The sequence below is a fragment of the Canis aureus genome, chromosome 1 (assembly GCF_053574225.1).
Source record: "Canis aureus isolate CA01 chromosome 1, VMU_Caureus_v.1.0, whole genome shotgun sequence".
Classification (NCBI taxonomy): domain Eukaryota; kingdom Metazoa; phylum Chordata; class Mammalia; order Carnivora; family Canidae; genus Canis; species Canis aureus.
In genome coordinates this window covers 115,217,935-115,240,671 of record NC_135611.1, presented here as the reverse complement: position 1 = coordinate 115,240,671, position 22,737 = coordinate 115,217,935, and the positions used below count along the sequence as shown (strand labels likewise).

The 22,737-nt window shown below is 54.2% G+C and overlaps 1 protein-coding gene across 1 annotated transcript in view; it reads left to right on the top strand.

Annotated features, from left to right (window-relative positions):
- RYR1 (ryanodine receptor 1) overlaps positions 1 to 22,737 on the top strand; it is a 117,428-nt gene that overhangs the window by 438 nt on the left and 94,253 nt on the right. Inside the window, exons 2-21 of the mRNA XM_077852935.1 lie at positions 5,437 to 5,556; positions 6,502 to 6,606; positions 7,687 to 7,761; positions 7,847 to 7,925; positions 8,235 to 8,347; positions 8,668 to 8,761; positions 9,841 to 9,934; positions 10,089 to 10,163; positions 10,933 to 11,089; positions 11,227 to 11,391; positions 13,099 to 13,220; positions 13,689 to 13,884; positions 16,654 to 16,789; positions 16,871 to 16,966; positions 17,050 to 17,168; positions 17,839 to 17,972; positions 19,022 to 19,263; positions 19,825 to 20,017; positions 21,012 to 21,228; positions 22,557 to 22,661. Of these exons, the coding sequence (XP_077709061.1) occupies positions 5,437 to 5,556; positions 6,502 to 6,606; positions 7,687 to 7,761; positions 7,847 to 7,925; positions 8,235 to 8,347; positions 8,668 to 8,761; positions 9,841 to 9,934; positions 10,089 to 10,163; positions 10,933 to 11,089; positions 11,227 to 11,391; positions 13,099 to 13,220; positions 13,689 to 13,884; positions 16,654 to 16,789; positions 16,871 to 16,966; positions 17,050 to 17,168; positions 17,839 to 17,972; positions 19,022 to 19,263; positions 19,825 to 20,017; positions 21,012 to 21,228; positions 22,557 to 22,661 (2,637 nt within the window). The remainder of the gene's footprint in view (positions 1 to 5,436; positions 5,557 to 6,501; positions 6,607 to 7,686; positions 7,762 to 7,846; positions 7,926 to 8,234; positions 8,348 to 8,667; positions 8,762 to 9,840; positions 9,935 to 10,088; positions 10,164 to 10,932; positions 11,090 to 11,226; positions 11,392 to 13,098; positions 13,221 to 13,688; positions 13,885 to 16,653; positions 16,790 to 16,870; positions 16,967 to 17,049; positions 17,169 to 17,838; positions 17,973 to 19,021; positions 19,264 to 19,824; positions 20,018 to 21,011; positions 21,229 to 22,556; positions 22,662 to 22,737) is intronic.

The window sequence follows — 22,737 nt, the reverse complement described above, 5'->3', positions numbered from 1 at the left end:
GGAAGGTGGTTCTAATTCCTGAGCTTAATTTAGCTGTTCCCCCTCACACCCCCCCCCCCCAACCTAGGCCTGATTCTCTTCTTGTTCCAGACTCTGACCTAATTTAAATTCTTGGGAACGGGGCTGGGGTGGGCTGGAGGACCTAACTTCTTTGAACTCCCAGCCCTTGAGGGTCTGGGGAGGGGGGGGACTCTAGGGTTCTGGGTCTTCTTTCTTCCCTCCTCCCTTGTGGGTAGGAGGGCCAAATATGGCTGCTAACGGTCTCTGGGTAGTGTCTCTCCCTATCCATCTCTCTGGTTGTCTCTGTGTTGCTGTCTTTCCATCTCTGTCTCCCTGTCTCTGTCTCTGTCTTTGTTCTTTGGCTTTAGGCCTTCTGCATTTTGTTCTGCCTCCCTAGCTCCGTCTCTCCTGGCCTCTCTGATCCCCTGCTGGGGGGCAGGGATGGGAATTGGAACAACAGGTGTCCCTCCCAGAATAGCCGGCTTTTCTGGGGCCTGGGCAGGGGACAGGGAGAGGATGGGGGGGAGGGGCTGCCCATCTCAGAGTCCTTCCCACTTTTCCCTCCCAGGGGCTGAGCTACATGTGGGGCTGCCAGTATGGGAGGGGATGAGTATGGGAAGGGATGTTCTCTCTCGGGGCCAGGTCTGCTGACCCTGTGCTAGCCCCTCCCCTCCTCCTCCCAGGCCCTGGGAAATGCTGACACAGCATTCCGGGCCCCAGAATAGGACCCTGGTGAGCTGGGTCCGGTTTCCTGGGAGGGAGGAACGAACAGCTGAGGCTGGTAGTGAAAGATAGAGACAGCTGGTCATTCGGCCACAGGAGGAGGCCTAGCTTCACCCTAGACTCTTGCCCCGGCTCCAGCCCCTTAGCAGACACCATGGGTTGGGCTCTCCCCTCCTCCCTGGCCCTAATAAGACCATGGCCATGGCCATCAGCCCTTGAGCAGCCACTCTACATCAGGCCCCATGCCCAGGGCCTCAGTCTCCTGAGACATCTAATTATATCCTCGCCTGCCCTATCTTCTGAGGTAGGGCCCTATCTTTATCTCCCTGGGAGATTTGAGGGAAACCAAGGCCTGAGTGGTAGAGTCACTTGCCCAAGGTCAAGGCCAGGAAGTGCCATCTCTGGATGCCCCTGGGACCCAGCCCTCTTGCTTTCACAAGAGAACTGAGCTCAGACTTGCCAGGTTAACCTGGGCTGGCTTCTAGAGCTCTGGTCCTGGCATCTCTTGGCCCCAGAATAGATCTGTTTTCCTAAACTTTATTGAGATTGTGTAGTGTTTTTCTCACACTTTTGGGACCTCATCCCACCAATAAGAAAGAGACTTTATCTTGCAATCCAGTCCGTGCAAATACACATGTTATTTTTATTATTTATTTTTTTAAAAAAGATTTTATTTATTTATTCGTGAGAGACACAAAGAGAGAGAGAGGCAGAGACACAGGCTGAGAGAGAAACAGGCTCCATGCAGGAAGCCCAATGTGGGACTTGATCCCGGGACCCCAGGATCACGCCCTGGGCCAAAGGCAGATGCCCAACCGCTGAGCCTACCCAGGCGTCCCACACACGTTATTTTTAAAACCCAACTTTATTGAGGTATAACTGACGTCCCATAAATTGCACCCATTTTAGGTATCATAGTTCAATGAGTTTCGACAAACTTTACACACCCATGTAACCACCATCATAAAGACCTAGAACATTTCCTTTACCCCAGAAAGTTCCTTCTTGCTCTTTGCAATACTTGCCCTGTCCATCTGCTTTATGTCACTGTGGATTCTATCAGGCGCTTTCGGGGGTTTCATGTACAATATATGCTCATTTGCCTTCCTTCTTTCACTCAGCATGTTTTTGACATTTATCTATGTAGCGTGTGTCAAAAGTTTCTGTTTGTTGCTGAGCAGTACTGCACTGTGTGGATGTGCCACATAATTTATCAGTTCACCTGCTGGGGGATTTGGGTCACTTCTAATCTGTGCTATTACAGACAAGTTGGGTGCATTTTGCACACAGCTATTTTTTACCAGAAACAAGTTTCATAAAAAGTAGATAAACCTTAGAACAGGAGGGGCATGTTTCTATGTTCTGCTCCTGCTCTACTGTATTTCACTGTTTTTTTTAAGATTTATTTATTTTATTATTTAATTATGATAGACATAGAGAGAGAGAGAGAGGCAGATACACAGGAGGAGGGAGAAGCAGGCTCCATGCCAGGAGCCCGACGCGGGACTCGATCTCGGGACTCCAGGACCACGCCCTGGGCCAAAGGCAGGCGCTAAACCGCTGAGCCACCCAGGGATCCCTTATTTCACTTTTTAAAAAAAAGATTTTATTTATTTATTCATGACACACACACACACACACAGAGGCAGAGACACTGGCAGAGGAAGAAGTAGGCTTCATGCAGGGAGCCCGACGTGGGACTCGACCACGGGTCTCCAGGATCAGGCCCTGGGCCGAAGGTGGCGCTAAACCGCTGAGCCCCCAGGCTGCCCCTTATTTCACTTTTTAAGCATGGTGGCCTTGGCCCCCCAAAATGACTTCATTTCCATTTGATGGGTGGTGACCTCTAGCCCTACCTGGGCTGGGGTTTCTCAAAGCATGGCCCATGTCAGTGCCTCCTGGGGGCGGGTCATGGTCCGGATTCCCTGCTCACCTCACTCCAGAGCCACTGAATCATGCTCTTGGTGTTGGGTCGGAAACTAAGGCAGCAAGGCAGCTGCATGTGTAACCAGGCCACCTCCGCTCATTGTGTGGCAGGAGGAAGTTAGAGAATCTTGGTGTAGTGATTAGGCCTCCAGGTCTCTGGTTTATATCCTGGTTTGTCATTTGCTTGCTTCCTAGTGATTTTAATTTTTCTCTCTGAGCCTCAGTTTCCGAATCTGGAAAATGGGCGCAAATATAGATACCCTAAGGATGCAAGGGATCCATGCAAAAGCTCTCTGGGCTCACTTCCTCCCGCTTTCTCGCTCCTGCTGCCATAGCCTCCTGTGACCCTTGTTCTTCCTCCGCACCCGTGGCTCCCTCCGGCCACAGGCCTCTGCACAGGCTGCCCTGACTTCCAGAACATTCGTCCTGCAGAACAGGCCTGATTCCCTTCTTGTTATTCGGATGAGGCTTAAATGTCACCTCCTTGGAGAGGTTGCCGCTTCACCCCCTCACTGATGTCACCCCTGCCTCCAAAGCCACTCTCTTATATCAGCTTGGGTTATTTTTTTCATAGCACGGATTGCTGACATGAAAATTGTGAATCTGTTCGCTTGTTTGTTGCGTGTCCCCCACGAGGATGTCAGCTCCATGAGGACAGGGGCTTTGTCTGCTTTATTTGCTGCTCTGCCTCCAGTGTGTAGATCAGGGCCTGGCGATCGCTGATTCAATAATTGTCTGAATGAATGTAAAGCCCTGAGCGCAAGGCCTAGCAGACACTAAGTGACACATGCAAGCTGTCCATGCCTAGGAACACACAAGTGCCCAGGGTGCGCCAGGGTGTCGAGGTTGGAGGTTTCAGGGCAGAGCAGTTGTGGGGGCCTCCTGCCCCACAGATCAAACCTCTCCTTCCTCCCTGGCTGAGCAGCAGATTGAGGCCGCCTGTGTGCTCTGGGGGCTGGAATGCGACAGATAGAAGAGCTGGAGGCTGTGTGACCTCAGGCGGGACGCTGAACTTCCCTGAGCCTGTTTTCTCAGCCGTGAAAGGAAATAACCACTGCCTGACTCAGCGGTGAAGAGCTGGGGTCTCTATCATTTTTGACTGATGTCAAAATGTTGGGCATTCCCCTATGAACTTTTATATTAGTTAGAACTGTAGACATGGGCTACTTGACTAACATATGGTCTAGTGTCCTAAGAGTGTGGCATAGAGATCAAATCCCAGCTAGGTCGTATGACAGCTGTGTGACCCCAGGCAAGTTACTTGACCTCTCTGGGTCTCAGTTTCCAGGGGTTCACATCACAGAACTCATCTCAGAGGATTCAGTAACGAGTTCATACGTGTTAAGTTCTTGAAATGGGACTCAGCACATAGAAAAGACTTTTTTACCTAAAACTTTAGCATCTCATCTTGACATCGTTTCCAGCCTAGAGCGAAATTGCAAGGTTACTTTGAAGAACTCCCACGTGGCCTTAAGTCATTTTCCCCACGTGTGAAGATTTGGCACATCTGCCAAACATTTATCCTTTTCTCTCCCCCATTCCTCTCTCTGGTCACATTTTCCTCCTAAACTACTTGAGGATGAGTTGTGGCCAAGATACTCAAGACCTAAAATACTACGGTAGCTGTTTCCAAAGAAACAAGGGTTTCTTACAAAACTGCAGTATAGTTACCAATGTCAGGAACTGTAGTGTGGCTCTGATGGCATTATCTGTCACCGTCCTGCTTGGCTCTCACCAGCGGTCACCAGGAGTGCCTTGCGGCATGTCCCCTTCCACCCAGGATGCAGTCTGGGCTCTGGCATTGCAGTCACGTGTCATTAGCGAGCACTCCTTGGGGGCACCTGGGTGGCTCAGCCAGTTAGGCATCTGCCTTCTGCTCAGGTCATGATCCCGGGGTCCTGGAATCAAGCCCCGTATCGGGCTCCCTGCTCAGCTTCTCCCTCTGCCCCTCCCCAGCTTGTGCTCTTTCTCTCTTTCTCAAATAAAATAAAATCTTAAAAAATAATAAATAAAAAGCACTCCTCGCAGCACCTGAGTGGCTCAGTCAATTAAGCATCTGACTCTTGATCTCCGCTCAGGTCTTGATCTCAGGGTCATGAGTTCAAGCCCTGCATTGGGCTCCATGCTAGGCATGGAGCCAACTTAAATAAAATTAAAAAAAAAAAAAAAAAAAGGGACGCCTAGGTGGCTCAGTGGTTGAGTGTCTGCCTTCGGCTCAGGGTGTGATCCCGGAGTCTCAGGATCGAGTCCCACATGGGGCTCCTGCATGGAGCCTGCTTCTCCCTCTGCCTGTGTCTCTACTTCTCTCTGTGTCTCTCATGAGTAAATTTAAATAAATAAATAAATTTTTAAAAAGAGAAAGAGAGAGAAAGCATTGCTTAATGGATAGCTGTTACTGAAACAATACACAAAAGAGCAACTAGAGAAGGCTGAGCTTAAAAGCCATTGAACTTGGAGTGCTTATAGTTTCCACCTCCAGTGGCTCACCTTGCGGACCCCACTGGAGCCAGCAGGACGGGGGTTCAAATCCCAGCTCCTCCCCTTATCAGCTGTGCAGTCTTGGACAATCTGTGCCCCCTCCTTGTGCCTCAGTTTCCCCATTTTAACATGGGGACGACGCTGGCTCCTAGCTCACGGGACGTTAGAAGCATGTGGAGCCCTCAGGTGGGCCCCCGTGTGACAAACTGTGAGGTGGGTTTTATCAGGCGCCGTCTCTTTGGCGAGGAGAAGGGTGGCGTGGTGGTCCGCAGTGTCTGCGGGAGCCCTGACCCCACAGTCTGCTCGCAGGATGATGAAGTGGTCCTGCAGTGCAGCGCCACGGTTCTCAAGGAGCAGCTCAAGCTCTGTCTGGCCGCCGAGGGCTTCGGCAACCGCCTCTGCTTCCTGGAGCCCACCAGCAATGCCCAGGTCTGCATGGGAGCCGGGGGTGGGGCAGGGTCCAAAGAGGAGAAGGTCTGGGTCTGAAGAGGGGGTTCCGAGGGGAGAGAAAGGGCTAGGAGGGAAAGGGGGCCAGAGGTCTGGGGCAGGTAGGGGTGGAGGTCTGCGGAGGGAGGGGCAGGGGCTTGGGACTCTCAGGAGGCAGGTGTCTAAAGGGGGCAGGGGGTGGGATCCAAAATTAAAGGGCCTGGAGTGTTGAAGGGATGTTGTTTGGGGGGGGTGCTGACTGGGGAGGGAGTTAGAAGCTGAGAGTGCAGGGAGCCCAGGTCTGAGGGTGAGGTGGACTCAGGGTCAGAGAGTGGAAGAGGGTGGAGGTGACCGTGGGGGGGATGGGTAGGGGGGCTGGGAAACAGAGGGGCTGTGGAGTCAGATGGCGGAGGAGGCTGAGGCTCTGAGGGGGTCCGAGAGCCTTGGGTCCAAGAGGGAGGGTGCTCAGGAGTCTGAGGTGGCTGGGTAGGAGACCCAGGAGGTAGGCACAAGGTTGGCCCCTCCTGTGATTTGGAGGAGTGTTCACGGTGTCTGAGGGAGGAGGCAGGAATGGGGACAATCTGATGGTGACGGCAGGGGCGGGGCTTCCTTGGGGATCGCAGGGGAAGGACGGCGGAGTCTGGCGGTGTGTGAGCAGGTGCCCCGTGTCTGAGAGAGGGCCGCCGCTCCCTTTGAGATTAGGTGGGGTGTGGGGTACTCAGGCGGGAGGTGGTGTGGAAGCTTCTGTGAGCTTCGGGTGGGGTTAGGTGTTTGAGGGAAGAGGCATATTTTCTGTGATGTTGGTGTGGATTTGGGGGGTCTGGAAGGGTAGCAGAGGGCAGGGGCTTCTTGGCGTGCTGGGGTCAGGTCTGAGTCTCCAAGGGGTTGGGTATGCAGACCAGCACTCAGGAGCCCTCCGGCCCCCCACTCATATCTGCCCACCCCCAGAATGTGCCCCCCGATCTGGCCATCTGTTGCTTCGTCCTGGAGCAGTCCCTGTCCGTCCGAGCCCTGCAGGAGATGCTGGCCAACACGGTGGAGGCTGGCGTGGAGGTGAGGCCCCCAGTCCGGGCGGGCCAGGTGGCGGCTGGGGGGCAGGGTGGCGCGGGGAGGGGGGCGTCTGGGCTTCTTCACCATCTGCTCTTCTTCCTCTCTCTGCCCCGCCCCTCACAGGCCCTCAATTTGGATAAGTGGGTAGGTCTGGCCTTGGGTGTCACCTGTCCTTCCACCTCTCCTGACCCCAGGGCCCGCCTCTTGGGCCCACATCCTGCACACCGGGGCTGGGGGTCTCCCCACTCCAGTTGTCAGGGGCTGTGGAGCCCAGACAGGCCAGGCAGGCAGGAAGGAAGGAAAGGGGTGGAGGCTTCTGAGCCCCTGTTCCCCACCCGCTCCTTTCTCCTCTCGCCCATCCTTTCCTCCAACCCCGATCCCAGCTCTTCTCTGCATGGGACTCCCCCCTCACCTCCCCCTGCCCCAAGTGTGGGTCCCCTCCGCTCCCGGGGTGGGTCCGCCATGTGATCATGGGCCCCATCACATGGCCCCCTCAGAGCATGGGCATGTGACAGCCAACACAGGAGGCATGATGCCATCAAAAGACCGGGTGTCACCCCTGTTCCCTCCCAGGAGGGGCCGAGTCTCCTTGTGCTTGGGGGTGCGTGTGTGTGGCAGCACAGGGCAGGTCCCTACGGGGATGTTCAAATATTCAACAATTGGTAGGACTACACTGGTGTGTACCGGCTGCCGCTCAGCTGTGTTATGACAGGTTACAGCAAAAGCAGCCAAGGTCCCCGGTTTATGAGGTCCTGGGGCTTCCCCGAGAGTCCCCAGGCAACTGGAACAAGGGTTCAGCCTCCCTGAGTGACTTTGGGACTTGGTTAACCAGATTAAGGAGGCAGGGAGGACAGAGTGGGCTTTGGGGAATAGAAAACACCCTATCCATGGGCTTCTCCAAGACACAGCCCCTACTTCGTGAATGGGGAAACTGAGGCAAAGAATCTGTTAAGGGTCCGAGCTAAGGCTTCTTTGTGTCCAGGCCTGAGCATGGGATTTTATAGGGGAGCATCCTGCCATCTGGGATAGGCCAGATGCCTTCGGGGGTCCTGTCCTCATTCTGTGCCCCCTCTCCCCCCGCAGTCGTCCCAGGGCGGGGGCCACAGGACACTCCTGTACGGCCATGCCATCCTGCTCCGGCACACACACAGCGGCATGGTGAGTGCCAGCACGGGGGCGGGGGGGCGGGGGCAGGGGACGCAGGGCCTGCCAGGAGGAGGCTGACTGCCCTCCCCACCCCTAGTACTTGAGCTGCCTTACTACCTCCCGCTCCATGACTGACAAGCTGGCCTTCGACGTGGGACTGCAGGAGGATGCCACAGGTGCGGGGCTGGAGCGGGAGGGCGGCGATGGGGAGACTGCAGGCAGGGATCGGGGTGCAGGAGGTGCAGGCGTGGGGGGGCGCGGCAGCCACAGCAACGCTCTGGGGACAGGGGCGCAGGGGACAAGGGGGTCAGCGTGGGGAACCCCAGGCCGAGGGGCTGAGGGCAAGAATGGAGGCCACGAGGCCAGGAGCAGGTGGGGGTAATGGGAGAATTTGGGACAGAGGGCTGGGGAGGCTCGCGGGCTGGGGATCCTTGGGGAAGGGCATCGTGGTAGCCCTCATGCTGACGGCACTCCCCGCCCCGCAGGAGAGGCCTGCTGGTGGACGGCGCACCCGGCCTCCAAGCAGAGGTCCGAAGGAGAGAAGGTCCGCGTCGGGGATGACCTCATCCTCGTTAGTGTCTCCTCAGAGCGCTACCTGGTGAGCAATCCCACCCCCAGCACAGCACCTGCTGCCCCAGGGCTGGGGGCACACAGGACCGCCCACCTCCTCATCCCCGGTCCCCACTCTCTGGCCCCAACGTCCCGATCCCGAGTCCTGGTCCCCTGACCTCTGACATCCGTTTCTGGTCCTCGGTGCCCCATTTCCCAGTTTGATCTTGCTTTCCTGACCTGTGATCTCTGATTTTCTGTCTCCTGTCTGCCGCTTTCACGGCTTCCACCTGTGGTCCTGGCCTCTGACTCTGGATCTATTGCTCACCCCACTGTCGTCTCTGACTGCCACATCCTGGCTGCCCCCAGCACCTGTCCACGGCCAGTGGGGAGCTCCAGGTTGACGCCTCCTTCATGCAGACGCTATGGAACATGAACCCCATCTGCTCCGGCTGCGAAGAGGGTGAGGGGCCCAGGCCTCCTGCCCCTAAGCTGAGACCCCTCAAAACAGACCTCCCGCATTGCCCCTCAAACATGTCCATACTGAGCATTGGAGCCTCAGACCCCAAACCTAGCTCTCCAAATTATGACCCTCATACTTAGATATCCAACATACCCCATATCCAGAACCCTGGAGCTCAGACCCCTAACTCCAAACTCGGTATTGGACACCCAAATCCAGACCCCAAAGCGCTTACGCCAAACTCAAGTCCTGGAGGTCAGACCCTTAAATCCAAAGCTGAATATATCACATCTGGAGCTGATCCCTGAGATCCTGAGGCCTCAGATGACAAGCACAGATGGAGACTTCAGATTCCCACACCCAGACCCCCAAATTCAAACTCAGATACCCAAACCAAGATCCCTAATTCAGACCCCAAACCTCAGCCAACAGATCTCAGACCTCCAAGATTTAACCTCGAATATCTAAAGTTTTCCAAATTCAGGCCCTCATGCTAGGATCCCATAGCATGACCCCTAAACTTTGACCCCAGTTCTCACACCCATAGCTCACACTCAAACTGAGACTCAAACCACAGATCCTGGAACTCAGGCCTTAATCTCAAACCCAGCAGCTTCTAACTCTGAAGCTCGGATCTCTCTGACTTCAGACCCCAAACCTCAGATACCACCCTCAGACCTCCAAAATCAACACTCAAAGTTCAGACCCTAGCCCCAGACTTCCAACCCCAGACCCCTGGAACTCAGAGGCCAATATCTGGGAACATTAGACTCAAACCTCTGACCCAACCTCAAAATCCAAACTCAAACCCACAAACTCCCCCAACCTCAGCCCTGTACACTCAGACCCCCAAACTTAGATTCCCTATCTCAGACCCTAAAGCTTATATCAAACTCAAACTTAGCCCAAATCTCAGACTGCCACTTCGGATCCTGAAACTCAGATCTCCAACTGCAGACCCCCAGACCCGGCCCTGGCCTCCCACAGGAGAGAAGCAGGACCCCTGGCCTCCACTTTGGCTCCCAGGCCTCCCCAGGGCACCAGCCTCACAGTGACCACTTTCCCTTGTTCCTCTCCAGGCTACGTGACCGGGGGCCACGTCCTCCGCCTCTTTCATGGACACATGGACGAGTGTCTAACCATCTCCCCCGCTGACAGTGAGGACCAGCGCAGGTCTGGGATGGGGACCAGGGGCCCTGGATGTCAGGCAGGAGTGGGGAGGGTAGAAATAGGCAGGGGGGGATAGCATCTCATGGGTGGGGCTGGGGATCCCATTCTGGGAGGCTGGTGACTGAACCTCTGACTTCATTTTCTCTCCTGCCCGTAGACTTGTCCACTATGAGGGGGGATCTGTGTGCACCCATGCCCGTTCCCTCTGGAGATTGGAGCCACTGAGAATCAGGTGGGGGTTTGGGGCTAAGAGCTCCTGGGGGGCCTGAGAGGGGAGAGAAAGTGCTGAAAGAAGATCTGAGAAAGATACTAAAGAGTTGTGAGGGAAAATCTGGGGAGCCCAGGACCCTGAGGAGGGTCTTCAGGGTCCTAGAATCCCAGAGGAGAAGGTCTTAGGGGAGGGTGGGCATTCCTGAGGGAGAGATTGAGGGTCCCCAGTAAAACTGTGGGGAGCAGCCCCGCCCTGGAAGAAGGCTGGGGGCTCAGGGCACCTGGGTGGCTCAGTAGTTAAGCATCTGCCTTCGGCCTGGGTTGTGATCCCGGGGTCCTGGGATCAAATCTTGCATCTGTTTCCCCGCGGGGAGCCTGCTTCTCCCTCTGCCTGTGTCTCTGCCTCTCTCTCTGCTTCGCTTATGAATAAATAAATAAAATCTCTAAAAAATTTTTTTAATTTTATTTTTATTTTTATTTTTTTAATTTTTTATTTATTTATGATAGTCACAGAGAGAGAGAGAGAGGCAGAGACACAGGCAGAGGGAGAGGGAGAAGCAGGCTCCATGCACCGGGAGCCCGACGTGGGACTCGATCCTGGGTCTCCAGGATCGCGCCCTGGGCCAAAGGCAGGCGCCAAACCGCTGCGCCACCAGGGATCCCCTAAAAATTTTTTTTTAGTTAAAAAAACAAAAGAGGCAGGGGCTTGATGAGGTTTGGACCAAGCCTGTGGTGTCCAGGGGAGGACTGGTGGGCGGTCCTCTGACCCTCCACGCCCTCGCCCTCTGCAGCTGGAGTGGGAGCCACCTGCGCTGGGGCCAGCCGCTTCGTATCAGGCATGTCACCACTGGGAGGTACCTGGCGCTCACCGAGGACCAGGGCCTGGTGGTGGTTGATGCCAGCAAGGCCCACACCAAGGCCACCTCCTTCTGCTTCCGCATCTCCAAGGTCAGTGGGGTCAGGGTGCCCTCCCTCACTTGGAACCCCAAATCCGGCCCCAGTCCCCCACTCTGCAGGTTCTCAGGGGAGCTCCCCAATTAAATGCACAGGCCGAGGAGGCTGACCTCTATCCCCTGCCTCTGCAGGAGAAGCTGGATATGGCCCCCAAGCGGGATGTGGACGGCATGGGTCCCCCTGAGATCAAGTATGGGGAGTCACTGTGCTTCGTGCAGCATGTGGCCTCGGGCCTGTGGCTCACCTATGCTGCCCCGGACCCCAAGGCTCTGCGGCTTGGTGTGCTCAAGAAGAAGGTGGGTGTCTGGCAAGGGGAAGGGGTGGGAGTGCCAGCAGGGGACTGGGAGGTGGTCGTGCTTGAGCCTTCAGGAGTTTGAGGGCAGGACTGAGAGAGAAACTGAGATTGAGAGAAACCGGAAAAAAGAAAGAGGGATAGGTAGGGGGAGAGAGAGGCAGAGAGGGAGAGAGAAATAGAGAGAGAGAGAAAGGCAGAGACAAGAAGACATGGAAACAGAAGAACAGAGAAAGACAAAGGCAGAGAAGGAGAGACGGAAAAGACAGAGAGACAGAGACAGTGGCAACCTGACCAAGAATAACATTTGGCAAATTATTGAGTACCCCAGTTATTCTAGATGTGTGTGTGGGAAAGTAGGCGAGCTATACAGATCTGTCTCCTGCCCTCCCAATTCTGAGATGTGGTCAATGAACTGCCTTTAATGCAGTACATAGCCACTCTGGACAGAGGGCACAGCATGTGCAAAGGCCCTGAGGTTGGAATAGATTGGCTAATGTTGCAAGACCAGAAAGGAGACCCAGTTTGGCTGGAGCACAGTGATTGAGGGATGAGTCTTAGAAGATAAGGACAGAGAGGAGATGTGAGCAGATCATGTGGGGCCCTGTGGGCCATGGGGAGGGTCCCAGCTTTTCCTTTAGTGAGATAGAGCCCTAAGAGAGTTTTGAGCAGGCCAGGGAGGTGACCTGACTCAGGATCACGGGGTTCCTTAGCTGCTTGTGGGGAGAGATGGGGTGGGGGTGGGGAGCAGAGCTGGAGTAGAGAGCCCAGGGAGGTGACTGCTGCCCTGATCGGGTGGGGAAAAAACAGTGGACAGGACCAGGGTCGGGACTGTGGAGTGGGGAAGGTGGCCGATTCTGGCTGTATTTTGAGAGTGAAGCCAACAGAACCTCCTGATAGACTGGATTTCGAGGTGAGAGGGTCAGGGGTTGAAGATGATGCCATGATTTTTGTCCTGGCATTTCCCACCTGGGAAATGCCATTAACTGAGTCAGGGACAGTGAAGTGTCAGCTCAGGATGACAGGGATCCAGGGACTAGAACAGGGCCCCTCAATATAGAGTGAATGAGTTGGAAGAGTAAGGAGACACCTGTTTTGCAAAAAATGAGGCTTGGGGTTGGATACCGGATCCGAGGATGTAGGGACGGGCCTGGCCCGAGGGGAGATGTGGGAGTTGTGAACAGTGGGTGGTATTTACAGCCACAGGACTGGATGAGGCCCTGGGAGGGTCAGCCCAGGCGAAAGCTGGAAGCCCTGATGGTCTCATCTTACAGAAAGGTGGTCAGGCACTCAGTCTGAGACATGTTAAGTTAGGGGTGCCATTAGAGCTCTCCAGTGGGGGGATGTTAAGTCAGTAGTGGGTACCAGGTGGAGAGGGTCTGGCCTGGAGATAAATAAGACAGCGTCAGAGATGAAGAGAGGCACAGGCAGAGAGAGATGGAGATAGAGAGGGAAAGGGAGAAGAGACAGGCATGGGGAGAGATGTGAGAGAGCTAGGGCGGGAGACAGAGACAAAAAGGGGTCAGAGAGTGGACACAGAGATTGGGGAAAGAGAATGGAGTCAGGTGAAGAGGGATAGAAGGGGGTGTCTGGCAGAGAGACTCAGTGGAGGACAGGGGGCAGCTTTGGGGCTGGAGTTTGGATGGACGTCTGGGGGTGTTGCCCTTGGTGGCCCGGCCCATCCCTGCCCTCTCTGTCCTCCCACTTCCAGGCCATGCTGCACCAGGAAGGCCACATGGATGACGCATTGTCGCTGACCCGCTGCCAGCAGGAGGAGTCCCAGGCTGCCCGCATGATTTACAGCACTGCTGGCCTGTACAACCAGTTCATCAAGTGAGCCACCTGCCCACTCTGCACCCCCCCCCCGGTGCCAGGCCACACCTTGACCCCCAAGCTCCTGGTGGTCACACACCTGACCCCCTTAATCACCTCTAACTTCCACACCGTGTCTAACATACACAGGATCCCTAACCTCTAAACCTCTGAGCTCTAAACACTTGACCCCTAATCTGACCTTGATGACCATGATTTTGACCTCACATCCCCCATCACCCCTGACACCCAGACCCTTGATCCTGGACCTCCCCAGCCGGACACCTGCTTCCACACCCTCCTGTGCTTACACAGGCGTGAGTCCCAGTCCTAGCTCTGTCCTTGGCCGCTGTGCGACGTCGGGCCAATGTCCGTGTCTCTCCGATCTCAGTCTCCCGGAGTCCTTTCGGGGGCCCGGGGGCAGAGACTCGCGAGCCCCCCACGGGAGTCAGCTCTGGGGCTCACTGCTGACGCGTGCGCCTCCCTCAGGGGCCTGGACAGCTTCAGCGGGAAGCCGCGGGGCTCGGGGCCGCCAGCCGGCACGGCGCTGCCCATCGAGGGCGTCATCCTGAGCCTGCAGGACCTCATCGGCTACTTCGAGCCGCCCTCCGAGGAGCTGCAGCACGAGGAGAAGCAGAGCAAGCTGCGCAGCCTGCGCAACCGCCAGAGCCTCTTCCAGGAGGAGGTGAGGCCGCGGCGAGGGAGGGGGCGGGGCCCGGGGCGCGGGGCGGGGCGGGGCGGGGCGGGGCGGGGCCGCGGCGCGGGGCGAGGCGGAGCCTGAGGGACCCGGGGAGGTCCGCGGTGGCCGGAGAGCGGGCGGGGCCGCGGGCTGCGGGGCACAGAAGAGGGGGCGGGGCCTCGCGGAGGCGGGGCGTTTGGGTTGGGGGCGGAGCCTTGACGGAGGAGCGGAGCACTTGGCAGAGCAGGGGCGGTGCCTGTGAGCGCCCGACGCCTCCAGCTCCAAGGGGGTGCGGCGTGCCTCGTTCCTTCACGCCGGGAAGGAGGCGGGGCCCGAGAGAAGGCCGGTGCGGAGGCTAAGGCTGTGGAGGCTGTCAGGCCTGGGAACAAGTCAGGGGAGGCTGCGGGACTCACGAGGCCGTGTCTGTGGGGGCTTGGCCTGCAGTTGGGAGGACCGAAGCAGAGGGGGGCACGGGGATGGGGGCAGGGCCGGAGGCGACTGAGCATCAAGGGTGCAGTGCAGGGACGGCCCTCAGTTGGAGTCAAGGGCTGGGGGTCAGTGCGTTTGAGATGTGGAGGGGCCTCCGCTTAGCACCGGGACTGAGTAAGGGGACTGAGCCGGACGTGAGGAGCGGACTGGACAAAGGTCTGGAAATCTGAGGTCTCCACAAGGTGATGGGGGGTATGTTCGTTTACAGGCTAACGGCCTGGGACGCCTCAGTGGTGAGCATCTATCTGCCTTCAGCTCAGGGCGTGATCCCGGGGTCCTGGAATCGAGTTCTGCATCAGGGTCCCCGCAGGGAGGCTGCCTCTTCCTTGGCCTCTCTATGTGTCTCATGAATAAACAAAATCTTAAAAAAAAAAAAAAAAAAAAAAAGCTAACAGCCTGGCCCTCCTCCTCTCCAGGGACCCCCCATCTGATTCAGAAATGATAATAGAACAATAACAAAGCTTACTTATGGAGTAGAATTAGCATATGCCAGCCCAGTGCCAGCACATAGCAGATGCTGTATAAGTGTTAGTGGTTATTATTACCTTAAATTTAGCCTTTATAGTGTGCTAAGAGTGCTATATACACGGCATCCCTCTGATGCAACCATGGGGGTTGTAATTACCTTATTTCAGGTCACTGAAGCTCAGAGAAATGAAATAACAACCATCTACCCAACAAATATGCCAGAGGTTACAGCTGTCAACACAACAAACAAAAATCTGTCTTTATGGAATTGACATGTGGGCAGGATAGATGATTAACAAAATAAGAAAATTATATGGTATATAAGATGATGATAAATACTGAATACAAAACTAAAGTGGAGCAATGGCAGGGAGTGCTTGGGTTGTTGCAATTCAAAATAGGGTGGTCAGGGAGAGGTCCTGAATGAAGAGAGGTAGCCTAACTGTTACTCAGCCATTAGAAACGACAAATACCTACCATTTGCTTCAACATGGGTAGAACTGGAGGGTATTTTGCTGAGTGAAGTAAGTCAATCAGAGGACAAACATTATATGGTCTCATTATTCGGGGAATATAAAAAATAGTGAAAGGGATTAAAGGGGAAAGGAGAGAAAATGAGTGGGAAATATCAGAGTGAGAGACAGAACATGAGAGACTCCTCTAACTCTGGGAAACCAACAAGGGGTACTGGAAGGGAAGGTGGGTGGGGGGATGGGGTGACTGGGTGACGGGCACTGAGGGGGGCACTTGACAGGATGAGCATTGGGTGTTATGCTATATGTTGGCAAATCGAACTCCAATAAACAATATACAAAGAGAGAGGGGGGGGCAGCCACATGGCCCCTGGGGGAGGGACAGAGAGGAGATAGAGGGGAGAGCAGGTGCACAGGGAGTAGGCTTGGTGGGTTCCAGAACCATAAGGAGGCCAGGCCATAGCTGTGCTCACCTAGAGCAGGGTAAGCCAGGCGCAGAGTGGGAGGAGATGAGGGCAGAGAGGTGACAAGGGTCAGACTATAGTGAGGACTTTCACTTTGGGAGCTACAGGAGGGTTAGGTCTCCTAAGGGCACAACTAGTTGGTGGCAGAGCCACTCTGTGTGACTCTCACCTGGTTGTGCTCTCCACCACGATGTTCTGCCTCTTACTAGTGGTACGGTCCCCACCGTATAGATACAGCAATTGTCACAGCAGCGCTATATATGATGGCCAAGAGCTAGAAGCAGTCCGAATGTCCAGCAGCCCCAGAATGAATCCACAAATGTGGCACGCCCACACAACGGTGACAACGGGTGTGGATACTACTCAGCAAGGGAAATGAGCTACAGCCACATGAAACAATGTTCTTGACTCTTTTTTTAAAGATTGTATTTATTCACGAGAGACACACAGAGAGAGGCAGAGACATAGGCAGAGGGAGAAGCAGGCTCCCTGTGGTGAGCCCCATGGGGGACTCGATCTTGGACCCTGGGATCATGACCAGAGCCAAAGGCAGATGCTCAACCACCGAGCCACCAAGGCGTCCCTTAAAATTTTTTTTTAAATTTTTTATTTATTTATGATAGTCACAGAGAGAGAGAGAGAGAGAGAGAGAGAGAGGCAGAGACACAGGCAGAGGGAGAAGCAGGCTCCATGCAGGGAGCCTGACGTGGGATTCGATCCCGGGTCTCCAGGATCGCGCCCTGGTCCAAAGGCAGGCGCTAAACCGCTGCGCCACCCAGGGATCCCTAAATTTTTTTTTTAAGAAATGAATTAGCAAATCCAAGAAAGGCAAGGAAGAGAGGGCCTGGGACTCCTGTGGTGAATCACCCTGTTTTCCCCAGGGGATGCTCTCCCTGGTCCTGAACTGTATTGACCGCCTAAATGTCTACACAACTGCTGCCCACTTTGCGGAATTTGCAGGGGAGGAGGCAGCCGAGTCCTGGAAAGAGATTGTGAACCTGCTCTATGAACTCCTGGGTAAGGCGCCCCATCCTGACTTCCCCTAGGGTCCCCAGAATCTCAGTCCCATTGGGTCTAACCCCCTCTTTCCACCCTCAGCCTCCCTGATCCGTGGCAATCGTAGCAATTGTGCCCTCTTCTCCACCAACCTGGACTGGCTGGTCAGCAAGCTGGATAGGCTGGAGGCCTCGTCTGGTAGGAGAACCCAAGGGGAGGGGATGGGGACTGGGGCGGGGGGGGCCACATTCCCCTCACCTGTCACTCTGCCATCTGCACAGGGATCCTGGAGGTGCTGTACTGTGTCCTGATTGAGAGTCCTGAGGTGCTGAACATCATCCAAGAGAACCACATCAAGTCCATCATCTCCCTCCTGGACAAGCACGGGAGGAACCACAAGGTTGGCCCCCCCACCCCGACCTCTCATCCCCTAAACTCTGAATCCTGACTTTTCCACATGCCCTGGAATGCTCCACTTTGCTCCCCAATCTTATCTCTTACCTGGACTCCTCTCCACACGCTTCCATCTCAACACGAGATGTAAGTTTAAGACAGTTCTTAATGGATTCTGGGCCACAGCTGTGCTTCATTAGATCTCTGAAATATTTTTTTAAATTTCTAATTTTGTAGCATTGAGGTGGGCTGTGTCTATACTCTCCAGTTTGCCACAGGGTCCTACCCGTCCCCAGTGCATGATTTCTGACCACCCCACACATGTATGTTAACCACTTGTCCCCCTGCTGACCCAAAATCTTCTCTTGACCCCCATGCTCTCCCTAACCAACCCTTTCTCTCCTCCCTCTGACCCCTCGCCTCCTCCTCCAGTCTCTCCTTTCTCACACTGCTGGTGCCTTATCTCAGCTCCTGTGACCTCTAGCCTGACCTTTCCTTTTGACCCTTGACCTTCCTCCGTGAGCCTTGACCTCCCACTTTCACCACCTCCTCACAGTCAAAAATCTCCATCTCCCATCCTGGCAAGTTATCCTTAACTTCTGGTTTCCCACGGTAGGCCAGCCATAAACTCCCTGCCCTGGTGCTCTCGCAACCTGACCTCTGACCTTGACTTCCAGGTGCTGGACGTGCTGTGTTCCCTGTGTGTGTGCAATGGTGTGGCCGTGCGCTCCAACCAAGATCTCATTACTGAGAACTTGCTCCCTGGCCGTGAGCTTCTGCTGCAAACAAACCTCATCAACTATGTCACCAGGTCTGACCCCTAAACTCTGACCCCAGCCCAGCCTTACCCTGACCACAGATCTCAGAACCTCTCAACCCTTTCCCAGACTCAGAGACTCCACATTCAGGTGGATGTCCCTTCCAATGTCTGCCACCCTAGGACTCAACACTTGGTCCTCACAGATGTCCACTCTTGCCCCAGCTCACCCCTGGCTCCCACTCCTCTTGTCTTCTCTCCTGCTCCATTTCTGCCTCTGTCTGTTCCTCTATCTCTTTTTGTCTGTCTCTGTTTCTGTCTGTGTCTGTCTCTATTTCTTCTCCATTTCTTTTTTCTATCTCTCATTCATCTGTCTTATTTCTGTTTTTTTGTTTTGTTTCTGGGTTTTTTTAGAGACAGAGAGTGGCAGGGAGAGATGGAGAGAGAGAGAGAGAATCTTAAGCAGGCTCCATGCCCAGTGCAGAATCCAACACGAGGCTCAATCTCACAACCCTGAGATCATGACTTGAACCGAAATGAAGAGTCAGACACTCAACAAATTGAGCTACTCAGACGCTCCTCTGTTCTTTTTTTTTTTAAGATTTTATTTCTAGGGGCGTCTGGGTGGCTCAGTCGGTTAAACATCTGCCTTCAGCTCAGGTCATGATCTTCGGGTCATGGGATTGAGCCCCGCATCAGGCTCCCTACTGAGCAGGGAGTTTGTTTCTCCCTCTCCCTGGGCCTCTCCTTCTGCTCATGCTCTCTCTCAAATAAATAAATAAACAAAATCTTAAAAAAAAAAAAAAAGATTTTATTTCTAAGTAATCTCTACATCTCATGTGGGGCTTAAACTCAAAACCCTGAGATTAAGAGTCACAAGCTCTACTGACTGAGCCAGCCAGCCACCCCTCATCTCTCTCTCTCTCTTTTTTGTCTCTTTCTGTCTTTGTCTCTGCTTTCTCTCTGTCTCCATGTCTCTGCCTTCTGTTTTTCCTGTGTATATCTCTCCTCCTCTTTCTCTCTTTCCCACCTTCACCCCTGTGACAACCTGGCTCTGTTCCCACCTCTCCCTCACTTGCTCTCCTGTCCTGTCTCTCCTGCAGCATCCGCCCCAACATCTTTGTGGGCCGAGCAGAGGGCTCCACGCAATACGGCAAATGGTACTTTGAGGTGATGGTGGACGAGGTGGCTCCATTCCTGACAGCTCAGGCCACCCACCTGCGGGTGGGCTGGGCCCTCACTGAGGGCTACAGCCCCTACCCAGGGGGCGGCGAGGGCTGGGGCGGCAATGGGGTCGGCGACGACCTCTATTCCTACGGCTTTGATGGGCTGCATCTCTGGACAGGTACCTGGACCCTTCCGGGAGCTTTCATCCTTGACTATTGTCCCCAAAGTTTTCAAGACTCTCACCACGTATCTTGGGGTTGTTGGGATCCTGATCCCCAGAATAGGCCAACTTTTGACACTTTACTCCTAATTTCCCAAGATTCGAACCCTAAAGCTTCCAGAATCTTGGCCTTAACTCATTTCCTCATAGGCTCCTGAACTCTGACCCCAGGAGATGTACAATTTCTGGCCCTAGATATCCTAGAAAACTTCCCAGATTTTTATGACTTCTGATCTTTGACTTCTGACCCCAAAGGTTCAGAGAGAACTCTAACTCCAGAATAACTTTAATCTCTGACCCCACAGCTCTCAAGATCCTAGCCTTGGGGGAAATTTGACCTTCTCACTAATCTCAGAGCTTCAGGGTCCTCCATAGGAACATTTGACCTTAGGGTGGCTAGGATCTAGATCCCATAGGATCTTCTAATATCTGCCTCTTGTCTCTTGAGACCATTGGTCTCTGACCAATGAGGTCTTGAGACCTCTGACTTCTGACCCCTCCCTAATGACCCCAATGCAGGACACGTGGCACGCCTGGTGACTTCCCCAGGACAGCACCTCCTGGCCCCTGAGGACGTGGTCAGCTGCTGCCTGGACCTCAGTGTACCGTCCATCTCCTTCCGCATCAATGGCTGTCCTGTGCAGGGTGTCTTTGAGGCCTTCAACCTGGATGGGCTCTTCTTTCCTGTTGTCAGCTTCTCAGCTGGTGTCAAGTGAGGACTTGCCCTTGCCCCATTGCCAGGCCCCAGACCTGCAACTGTTCCAAGACAGCTTCCCTAGTCACAACATGACTTCCTGTAAGGCCAGGATCTATAGCCTGCCCTCAAGACTGACTGGTCAGATCCATATGTGAAGGTCCCAGTGATCTCTATGTGGTCTCAGACACTTTAGTGTCCTCCCAATGACCCGGACCCTTCTAGTGACCTCAGCTTCTTCCCAACCCCATATCCTTTCAGTGACCTTCAAGTGTCCCCCAAGTTGCACAATGACCTCAGAGCCCCAGACTCTCCCATTTAATTCCCAAATGACTCTTGAATGACTCTACGCCATTCCAGTGACTGCCAAATGACTCCAGAAGTGACAGCTGTCTTCCAGTAACCCTAGACCCTCCCAATGACCCCCGGATAATTTTGGACTCTCCCAGTGACTTCAAGCTCTTAACAGCTCTCATGACTCCAGCAACTCCCAGTAATCTTCCAATTGCTCTATAATCCCCCCGTGACCACAATCCCTCATTGAACCCAATTATTTCAAAGACCTCTCAATAGCTCAGTCTTTTCCTAATGATCCCAAGCTCTATGAAGGGCTCCTCAGTGGCCATTCAGTGGTGATTAGGGTTATTTCATAGTTACATTGGATTCTCAGTCATTTCCAAATGACCTTCTTGGTCTCCCAGAAACCTTCTGATATCCCCCAAATACTCTGTTGAGCCAGGGTCTCTTCCAGTGGACCTTCCCATGACCTTGCATTAACTGCTCAATGACCCCACACTTTCTTTTTTTGATTCTCCAGTGATTCTCATTGACCTCAGACATTCTCTTTGACATTATACTTTCCTTTATGACCCTAAATGACTTCCATGACTCTATGACTGCCCAGTGATTTTTCCCAGAACTTTCCATTGATTCCAGGGTAGCTCCCTTACCCCCACGGAACATAGATTCTCCCTGTAATGTGTCCCACCAGTGACCCCACTCTCCCACTTAGGGTGCGGTTCCTCCTTGGTGGCCGCCATGGTGAATTCAAGTTCCTCCCTCCACCTGGCTATGCCCCATGTCATGAGGCTGTGCTCCCTCGAGAACGACTTCATCTGGAGCCCATCAAGGAGTATCGGCGGGAGGGGCCTCGGGGGCCCCACCTGGTGGGCCCCAGCCGCTGCCTCTCGCACACCGACTTTGTGCCCTGCCCTGTGGACACTGTCCAGGTAGTGCCTGCTCTACAAGGGTTTCCTGGTGAGGCAGACCCCCTTAGGAGCCAGGGAGACTGGGAACTGAGCTGGAAGTTGGGAACCTTGTTGTTTAACAGATGGGGAAACTGAGGCAGAGTGGAAGCAAAGAACTCTTAAGGCAGAATCCCGGTTTCCAAGAGCCCTCAGTATAGCCCCCTAAAGAGAAGACGATTATTGTCCCAAATTACAGTTGAGGAAAGTGAAGCCCAGAGAAGTAACCAACCTGTGCTAGCCACAGTCGCTGATTCCAAAGCTGGAGATCTTTTCCACTAGTTTCTTGGCATCTCTTCCATCTGGGCCTTCCCATGCCTCCTGTCCCAACCTGAGCTCCCCACCATCCCACTCAGACATGTCCCTATCAGAGACCACAGAAGTCATGTTCAAGAGCCTGATCTTGAAAGTCTGATTTTGAGTGTGTTATAGTAGGCATGTGGCCTCACTCTTCTGGGCTTCAATTTGGTCATTTGTGAGGAAAGGGATAATACACCTGGATAGAGCCTACCTGGGAGCGCGGTCCCAAAGGTTAGATGAATTAATATCTGTGGAGTGCTCAGCCCAGTCCCAAGTAAGTAGTAAGTACTCAGTACAGTTCCTATTATCGGGAGCATTAGTGATATTATTGCACAGTGAATTACCATCCCCTTGTAGCCAAGCCAGAGCCTGGGCTTCCTTCTGGATGTCTCCCTCCCACTGTTCCCAGCTTGTCAGCCTCATGGGCTGTCCACCTGGCCTATTGGACATGCCCCCCTGCCTCCTCTCTTCCCCATGGCCTGCCCTGATCCAAACTATCATTATCTCTTCTCTGAAGAACCCTAAGGATGTAAATATTTATTAGGTACCTACTGTGTGCCAGGCATTGACATAAACTATGTAAGATTTAGGAGTTTATCTAGGTTATATCACTGAATCCTTATGAGGTAAGTATTGTTTGGATCCTCACTGTACAAAGAAGGAAAGACTCATCCATTCATTCAGCAACCACTTCCCGAGCATCCCCTCCAGGCCTGGCTCTGGACTGGGATGGGCAAGGCTGGGAAAGTGAGGCAGCCTTAGGCCCTGGCCTCCTGGAGCAACCAGTCCACAGGGAAATATAGTCCCACTCCCAGATAATTCCTTAATTCTATGATTCTAAAACCTTACTCAGCAGGGTGTCAACTCTGCAGTCAGGGTGAGGTGATGAGGAGCAGGGCTCAGAATAGGAGAAAAGGTCTGGGGGAACTGTCTAGGGCTCATACATGTTCTTTGAAAGAAGGGTCACAGGCTGGAAGGAATGCAGGGACCTCACAAATGTTCCTTACCCTCAGATTGTCCTGCCTCCCCATCTGGAGCGCATCCGGGAGAAGCTGGCAGAGAACATCCATGAACTCTGGGCGCTGACTCGCATTGAGCAGGGCTGGACCTACGGCCCGGTGAGGGGCTGCCTGCAGCGTGAAGGCGTTCGGCTAGACCTGCTGTTGGTGGAATGAGCAGGGAGGGGCCAGTGGT